The sequence below is a fragment of the Cynara cardunculus genome (genome assembly GCF_001531365.2).
Source record: "Cynara cardunculus var. scolymus isolate 2C chromosome LG 7, CcrdV1, whole genome shotgun sequence".
Classification (NCBI taxonomy): Eukaryota; Viridiplantae; Streptophyta; class Magnoliopsida; order Asterales; family Asteraceae; genus Cynara; species Cynara cardunculus.
The window spans coordinates 801,676-811,387 of record NC_037534.1 but is presented as its reverse complement, the minus strand read 5'-3'; the positions used below and the strand labels follow the sequence as shown (position 1 = coordinate 811,387).

Sequence of the window (9,712 nt, the reverse complement as noted above, 5' to 3'; positions counted from 1 at the left end):
TATATATATATATATATATACATGATTAGTTCATAAAGTTAACATAATAATTAAGATTAACAAATGAAATTTCCCACGGTATGCATATGGGTTAACATAATAATATGCATATGATCACACGGTATGCATATGGGTTGTTCATATGGGTTGTACATACGGGATGTTCATACAATTCCACGTAGGGTTGTTCATATGGGATGTTCATACCAAACATATGCTATATAAAATTACTGTTACCTATGTGTTNTGTTCATATGGGATGTTCATACCAAACATATGCTATATAAAATTACTGTTACCTATGTGTTMATATTAGCCTGTTCATATAGTTACCTATGTGCCTGCACGATTGCTTACCTGTATGTGAGCCGTGTGAACCTGGAGCTTCGGGCTGTGAAGGTGTGATAGCATCAGGACCTGCTGATTAACATGATGTTAGTCTTCAGAAATGAAAATCTTATTACAAAGACGTGTGTTAACTGTTCTTGAAAACTCATGGAAGAATGTATAAACAGACAATATGATCAACTGTTATGTATAAACAAACCACATGATCACTGGTATGTATAAACAGACCCTACGATCAAATGTTATGTATAAACAGCAAGTGTGCACACGATATGCATATCAACACACGGTATGCATATGGGTTGTTCGTATGGGCTGTTCATACCGGCTGTTCATACAAATGCAGATGGGGTTGTTCATATGGGCTGTTCATACCAAACAGCAGCTACATAAAATTACAGTTCATACCAAACAGCAGCTACATGAAATTACTATATAACAGCAACTGTTATATAGGTATTGCATACTATTAAGATCAAATACAAGCAATTATTAGATTCTATCTTTACAGTTTGCACGGTTTGAACAGATGCACACTGTAATCGGATTTGCTTTCTCAAAATTGCAGAAACAGAAGACTTTAAAGATAGAATGAACATATGCATTTGTTCCTGGATGCATGAACAGATGCACACAGATGCACAGATGGATGAACAGATGCACACAGTATGAATATTATGAACAAATGCACACAGATTGCACAGATTCTGTTTATACATAACAGTAATATTATAACAGTAATATTATAAAACATAACAGTAAACAAATGCACACAGTTTGCACGGTCTGAACAGATGCACACTGTAATCGGATTTGAGTTCTTAAAATTGTAGAAACATAAGACTTTAAAGATAGAAACTGGAATCTGATTTGGGTAGACAGGAACACAGTAGATTAACTTGAATCAAAATTACTGGAATCAGATTTGAGTTCTTAAAAATTGCAGAAAGAGAAGACTTGAAAGATATAATCTAATGACTGCTTGTATGTGATCTGAATAGACTGCAATACATATGTAGATATAGAAATGTTGTATATGTCTAATGCCGACTGAAAGTTGAGCAACCTTATATGTGTACGAACAAAAGGAACAAAACAGTTGTCAATGTATGGTATGTTTGTTCAATGAACAATTGCAGTTGGGTTGTTCATATGATTTGTTCATACATATGTTAATTTAAGATGTTCAATAAGAATGGACAGAATTAAAACCCCAACTGTATGAACCGTGTGAACCGTGTTTTTTTTAATCACTGTTTTTATTGAACACGTAAATTAGTGTGTATGTTTGTTCATTAACTAATACACAAAAATGTGAACTGGATATATGATACTGCAGAATCAAGGCAAAAAGCGATCAAGCAGTAAACAGATATAGTGCCACATGATTTTTTTTTCTACTGAACAGATTCATAAATAATTCAAGCAAAAAAAAAAATAAACATTGAAACACACTTTTATATGTTATGAAGTATCGATTGTGTGACACTTAAACGACCAAGTTGTAATTGGTTAATGGCATATATAGTTTTCGTGTGATCAGAATATTGAATATACCTCATTGATACTTTATGTGTTGTTGAAGTGTATGACACGTTTTTGACAGGAAAATAAATATTGCACAAACGGTTCAAGGGAGTTAACATCTAAACGTGAGACGTGTTAATAGTTTTTTTTTTATCAAACATTCAACAAATCATATTGTTATGATAATTGTCAACCTTTGAATTGTATGAAAGTTGAATATGAACAGTCGGTGTAAGCCTACTTGCTATCAATTAAAACACCTGTTTTCAGTTTCTGGGAGTTACAAGAACAGGGTAATTATATGAAATAAGTAATCAATACTTTCCTATTGCATCAATCTCTAGTAAGTAACTAACATAGGCAATCAGTTCCGATATGTTGAAATTGGTTTTACTTTATTCCGCATCAAACTGATTAACATGATGTTAATTTCACACAATGTAAAACTAATGAATATGAACACTAGAAGATACAAACATTAGTTTCACTCATGGTTGTTAATGTATATGAACCCTCAATGTTAACACACATATTTCGGACACTAAAAAAGGACCAGCATTTCTGCATTAACATGAGTTTTTCACCAAACACTTAAAACAATTTTTACCACAAAATGTGATATATTATAAGGTGAGCAATCTGTCAATAGCAAATGTAGTGATTTTCATATACCCGACATTGAATAATAACTTCTCACATTCAACATTATATTTATTTACCTTTCCGTGGTTCAACAACTAATGTTGAGGGATTTGTGACCTGCTTCACTACTTGCTTCCTAACTAGTCGACCAGACGATTCTCTGTTCATGGGTTCCTCATCAACATCGACAGGATTATCGACTGTGTTCTTGAAATTCGAAAACGCGTATTTCATCATTATACGTTCACTCGGTTTGCGTACTGTAGGTAAGATTTAACTCAAATGAGTGCAGATTTCAGTTATGATAACTAAAAATCGAAGCCCTAGTTCTTATAAACTTACCTCTCCTTCTAATTCCAGCTGCTTGCATTTCGCCCAAATCATCCATATTGTGGATGAATATTGTGAACCTGATTTTACGCACTTGATTTACCCTGTTGATCGGCGGTTTCGTATATGGATGGAGGTTACAGAATCGGGTGTACAAGATGGCGGTGAAATGTGCAATTTTTGACCACTTTACCCTTTGAACATTGGTTCATACCCATATCATTTAAAACATTAATTAATTTATTATTTATTTAATCTTATTTAATAATAACCGTTAGATKAAAAAATGAATGATCAGGATCGGTTAGTATAGTTTGAACAAAATATTGGGTTAAGATTTGAACCAAACTCTATACATATATATATATATATATATATATATATATATATATATATATAAGTGGATGAGGCTTAATCATTTGAAAACCTCATATATTACGATAACCATGAGAACTTTTATCTTAACATATTGTTTCACGTGATTTTTTCTCATCTAAAGTTAGCATCTAATGTATTGATGAACATGTATTTGTTACACAACGTGTTTGCTTCGTATGTATTGTGAAAAAAAGTTTATGTGTAACTTTTGTTTCATAAAAAGACTAAAAAGATTCTCATTGGGAAACAAGTGTATATATATATTTATTTATTAGTCGATATTCTAAATCTAATCTTTAATAAAAATATATGAAATAACACATGATACATAAGTTATTAAAATTATTACAATTTTATAATTTCTCAAAATAAAATACACAACGAATAATCTATAAATATATGAACCATTCTGCCTTTTATGGTTAGGTGAATGCAAATCCAACCATTCCAATTGATTTCCTTTCATCAATGTAGATATGTTAATATATATATTTTAATATCAAAAGAAATTATATATATATATATATATATATATATATATTAATTTAATAAATACAAAGCGAAACATTAAAATGAAGATATATTTTTTTATATTGTGAGAATACTCTTTTAATTGAATCTAAATAGATAATTGACAAAGGAATTGTATTAAAAAGTAATTTATTTTAACTTAATTTTTATTTTGGATAACGTATTTTCAAAACTTTCATTTTAATACATAAAATATAAAGTTTTAAACATTTAAGTACCTGAATAATTGATTGAAGACTAATTTTAAATTAAAAAAATTCATGTCACTAACCAGTCAACAAATAATATTGAGTTGGATACCACATTATTCGCGACATTAGCATGATAACCAGTTGAGATTATCCGGGTACTTACATATTTACAAGTTTACATGTTAGGTATCAAAATAAAAGTTTTAAAAGTACGTTACCTAAAATAAAAATCAATTTAAAAGTAGATTATATTTAATGTAATTTTCCATTAATTAAGGGGTTGTTTGTTTACCTTTTAATAGTTCCATTAAGAGGCAGCATCTGAATCGTTAAGAGGTGAATCTTGTTTGGCAAAAAAAAAAAGTCTGCTTCTTAATGGTTCTAAAACTCTCTGAATGATTTTGTATCTTAGATCTTCTTTAACCATTAAAAGCCCTAATTTTATTATACACAATTACCAAACAATTATATTTTATTTTGCATTATATCATGAGAGTCTCTTAATCATTCTGACCACTTAATCATTTTACACTAAACCATTTAACAATCGTCAAATAACCCCTCCGTTTTTTATTAAGATAAATACTAATCCAACCATTCAAACTCATATAGTATCACTATCACCTATGTACATATTTTTATAATACTTTTGCCAAAAAGTAGCTACAAATTCCAATGTATTATGCTTAAAAGAGTAAATTATGATTTTAGTCCTTGTAGTTTATTGTTTATTGTCAATTTAGTCCTTGGTTTTTAAAATTGCATATTTTTGTCTTTATAGTTTCGATTTTGTTTCTCTTTTCATCCTTGAAGCTAACGACGTTAAAGTAGTTTGTTAAATCAAGGATAGTTTGGTCTTTTAACCTTTTTTATATCATCCAAGAAAGGATTTGCATAAAAGAAGGAGGGTGAAGGAAGAAGGTGGCCATTCGGAAACAAAATATATAGGCTCAATTTGGTTGGTCTTGTAAAGACAACGATAACATGATTGAGTTTTGGATATGGACACTAATCTGATTCACCAGTTTAAGGAGGCTGGTAAAGAAGGTACGGTGGGGGCAAAGTCATATGGAATAAGGGGTCGTTTACCGAACGCTTATCTGGGTAAGTGTTTACCGGCAAAATTCAACATTATTACTTATTTAACAGGTAAGTTTTTAATCCAACAAAATGATATCAAATGCAACAATTTACCCAGTAAGTGCTAACTGTGATAAGAGTCATCACTCTCACTTACCGGGTAAGACTCTCGGTACTTACCTTTGCTCTTACTAGACAATATTATTGGTACTTACCATATTCATTCAATAAGGTAATGTTACTGGTTAAACGCTTATCTGAGTAAGCGTTTGGTAAACGGCCCATAAGTAAGGTTTTGTTTTTTATTTTACTTTTTAAATATATTATTTAATTAAAATAGAAAAATATAAAAAGAATTAAAAAAAACCAAATAACTTTAGATCTAACGGTTTCTTTAACGTCGTTGGCATATGAGACGAAAACATAAATAAAATGAAAACCATGGTGACGAATAAACAGTTTTTAAAAACCATGGATGAAATTGCAACAAACAACAAACAAAAAGGACTAAAATGATAATTCACTCTATATGAGACAAAAGAGTGGACAAAATGAATTAAATAATAATTAAAATAAAAAATAAATATATTAATTTACATGAATTAATGCAAAAATGGAACTCTAACTTTTCATATTTCTTTTCCTTTTTAAGTTTGACCAACATTCATTAAAATTTTATCCTAAAAAATTAATTAAATAATAAAAATTATCAAATATTTTAAATAAAGAACTCAAGAGAAGCCACTATAAATACTGGAAATGTTAACGGTTTTAGACATTCTGATAAAAATACAGATAAAAACAAACAGAACTTTGACATTTGATCGAAAACCGGTTTTTGTTTCTCACCATGATTATTTTCGTTCTCTTTGTCGTCTCATCATTCATCTTCTTGTTCACAAGATACACCCGTTCTCAAACCCGACCACCACTTCCACCCGGTCCTAAACCTCTGCCGTTAATTGGCAGCATAATCACGATGCTTCAAAACAAACCGACGTTCAGATGGATACACAGGATGATGGACGAAATGGGTACCAAGATCTTATGCATTCGCCTCGGAAACACTCATGTTATAGCCGTGAGCGACCCAAAGATTGCTCGTGAATTCTTGAAGGAAAAAGACGAGATATTCTCGTTAAGGCCAGATTGCATGTCGGGTTATATGGCAAGTGGTGGCTACTTGACAACCGTTCTTGTTCCAGCAAGTGATCAACATTGGAAGAAGATGAGGAAAATGCTGGCCACTGAATTTCTTTCGTTGTCAAGGCATAAGTGGCTAAAAAGTAAGCGAGATGAAGAAGCTGATAATTTGCTTAGGTAAGTGCACGTATTAATACGCATAACCATCCACCACAGCAATTTCTTAACCAATACAGTGATTTCTAATATAATTTCTTAACCAAAAAAATGCCGTTCGTCAGCCCGTTTTGTCGCAGCTATTATCCTTCTCGATATTCAAACGTTGTAGCATCGTTACATGGTCGTTTTCGACAAAACGGGCTGACGAACGGCATTTTTTTTGTCTTTATCCTTTGAGATTTTCGTTCTCGAAGAACGAAAAGAAGTTGACATTTTTGGTATGGATTGACGTTAAATATGTGTAAATACAATAAAATGATACGAAATAGCAACTATTTTAAATGTATCAAATAAAGCGTATTTTTAACACTAAAATATTTAAATAAAAAAACATAATAAAAAGTTTGTTAGGATGCTAAATACATCTCAACATCATGATGTAACACATTTTACATGTGATGCACAATTGTTTAAACACTTAAGAGGTCGATGGACCCATATTTTTTTTTTCAAACGGTGACAACATTTGACTATAAGAAAAAAAAATATAGGGAAAAGTTTTCAAACGATGGTACCGTTTGATTATAAGAAACAAATATACGGAAATATTTTTTAAACAATTACACCATTTGACTAAGAAAATGACACTAACAAGATTCGAACTTGGGTATGAGGTGGAATAAAAGTCTTGCAAACCAACTCTATCAAATAAAACTCGTTCTCATTGTAGTTTCAAAATATATACGTTTGCATAAAGCAAATTAATATGGTTTCATTTTTCACGAACCTAATTTTTTTACTTTTCGGCAGAGGAATAATACGGCGGCACGTGCCACCGTTTGCCCTATAGTTGGTCCGTCCATGAAACAGGTCCTCATTTCCGGCGAGTTCTATCCGCCGGAAAAAGTGGCGCCGGTGATTAACTTTTCGGCGGATGTTTAGGTCTTATGAAACAGCCGATTAGGACATCTAGACATTTTTGGAGTCCATTAAAGTTGATTTTGTTGAAGTGTCGTGTCGTCTTCTTATCTACGTCCAAATATCGATTCGTTTTGATGTTTGAATGTGTATGTATCGTAGGTACATTTACAATCAGTGTGAGATCAATTCGAATGTCACTAGAGGGGTTATGAACGTACGGACTATCGTGCAACAATACTCGAGCAACACCATCCGGAAGATCATATTCGGAAGTAGGTATTTCGGCAAAGGGAGTCCAGATGGCGGACCTGGGCAAGAAGAGATCGAACATGTCGACTCACTTTTGGTCATTCTTTCTTATCTTTACGCATTTTGTGTGACGGATTATTTCCCGTTGTTACGATGGATCACCGATTTCGATGGGCACGAAAGAATCGTACGGAAAGCCGTTTGTACCGTAAGAAAACTTCAAGATCATTTGATAGATGAAAGGATTCAACAATGGAAAGACGGTATCCGGACCAATGAAGACGATTTGCTTGACGTATTCATCAACCTTAAAACCCCGATCTTAACCCGCGATCAAATCAAGGCGCAAATCCTCGTAAGATTAGCACAAGTTTTGGTGTTTTTTTAACACTCTTTCTTCCATGTCATGTGCATTACATAACTTTTGATGTGTTACAATGCAGGAAATGATACTTGCAGCAGTTGATAATCCATCAAACGGCATCGAGTGGGCGATCGCCGAAATGATAAACCAGCCAAGGATTTTCGATCGAGCGATCCACGAGCTCGATTCCATGGTTGGAAGAAACAGATGGGTTCAAGAATCCGATATACCGAACCTGAATTACATCAAAGCATGTGCTAAGGAGGCTTACAGACTGCATCCGGTTGCACCATTCAACCTTCCTCATGTCGCATCTGTGGACACCACAGTCGCTGGATACTTCATACCAAAGGGTAGTAATGTGCTACTGAGTCGGATCGGACTAGGTCGGAACCCTGACGTGTGGGATGACCCACTGACTTTCAACCCAGATCGTCACATGGTCGGCGATGACGAGGTGGTGTTGACCGACTACAGTCTTCAGATGATATCGTTTAGCACTGGTCGACGTGGGTGCGCTGGGGTGTTACTGGGCTCGACCATGACTGTAATGTTGCTGGCTAGGATGGTCCAAGGGTTCACGTGGGAGTTGCCACCTAATGAACCATATGTTGATCTCAAAGAGAACCATCAAGACATAATGAAGGCGAAGCCATTGTTGGCCCTGGTGAAGCCTCGTTTGCCTCACCATCTATACCCCATATCTTGAAAATTAGGGTTTTACAAAGAATGGTTTTATGTATTATCAAGATAAACTCCTTTTAATGGAATATATAAAGATATTACATTGTTGAAGTGTTCAACACAAAAATAAACATATATTTATCTAATGGGTATTTGATCTAACGGTACGTGAGTCTTTGACCTACTAGCAGGTCAAAGGTTCAAACCTTACCAAAGGTAAGAAGTGTGTGTTTACGTTTATTTGTTCTATTTTACCGTACATAAATATTATATACTTCAAAAAGTATATATACAATTACTCTATGAAAGTGATATTATGATCCTCACATAATAAACAGAAAACTCGACAAATTTTCGTTTTCTGCAATTCAGTTGTTAAGATGTCGTCGATTTATAAGAAAAAAAGATCCATTTTCTAAAATAAATAATATACAAGTATTTCTTTTTTTTACTTAGGGGTTGTTTGGTAATTGATGAATGGTTTGGTGCAAAATGATTAAGTGGTTATAATAATTAAGAGACTCTCATGATATGGTGCAAAAATATAGTTGTTTGGTAATTATTTACAATGAAATTATGGTGCTGAATGATTAACGGAGGCTCATGATAGAAAAATCATTCAAAAGGTTTGGAACCATTAAGAGACAAACTTTTTTTTTTGTCAAACAAGATTCACCTCTTAACGATTCAGAAGCTGTCTTTTAGTTGAACTGTTAAGAGGTAAACAAACAATCATTTTGTATTTATATTGTATTATAAAACATTTAAGTTTTTTTTCCTTGCAACTATTAATTTTTAAAGAATACAATTATTATTATTATTATTATTATTATTATTATTATTATTATTATTATTATTGCATAATAAATCCAAAAAATCCCTTTAGGATTAATATTGCCAAATATAGAACTATAATTTTTTTATTACAAATATATAAATTGGAATTTATATTTTTAAAGGGGATACTCATTGTACCTATATCGATTCCTATTGGCATCACTATCTCTATTTTAATATTTTTTTGTGTTTTTTTATTATTTTAATTTATTTTAAAGAAATTTTATTAATATAAGTTATTGATTTTCTTTTTCTTTTTCTTTTTTTTGAAAGTCCCATATTAATTTTTTTTTAAAGACCTTACTTGTTAATTTATGTAATCATATAA

At 32.2% G+C, this 9,712-nt stretch overlaps 1 protein-coding gene across 1 annotated transcript; it reads left to right on the top strand.

Annotated features, from left to right (window-relative positions):
• The first annotated feature begins 5,877 nt into the window (after window positions 1-5,877).
• LOC112516005 (valine N-monooxygenase 1-like) lies at window positions 5,878-8,572 on the top strand. The gene is made up of 3 exons (XM_025123010.1): window positions 5,878-6,347; window positions 7,410-7,854; window positions 7,943-8,572. The coding sequence occupies exons 1-3, from the start codon at window positions 5,878-5,880 to the stop codon at window positions 8,570-8,572; spliced, it is 1,545 nt and encodes a 514-aa protein (XP_024978778.1).
• Window positions 8,573-9,712: the final 1,140 nt, after the last annotated feature.

Excerpts from the sequence above, each read along its gene's own strand:
- LOC112516005 (XM_025123010.1), top strand. The coding sequence starts at position 5,878 with ATGATTATTTTCGTTCTCTTTGTCGTCTCATCATTCATCTTCTTGTTC. Across the intron at positions 6,348-7,409 it reads GAAGCTGATAATTTGCTTAG|GTACATTTACAATCAGTGTG; the intron begins GTAAGTGCACGT and ends TATGTATCGTAG. Across the intron at positions 7,855-7,942 it reads AAATCAAGGCGCAAATCCTC|GAAATGATACTTGCAGCAGT; the intron begins GTAAGATTAGCA and ends GTTACAATGCAG.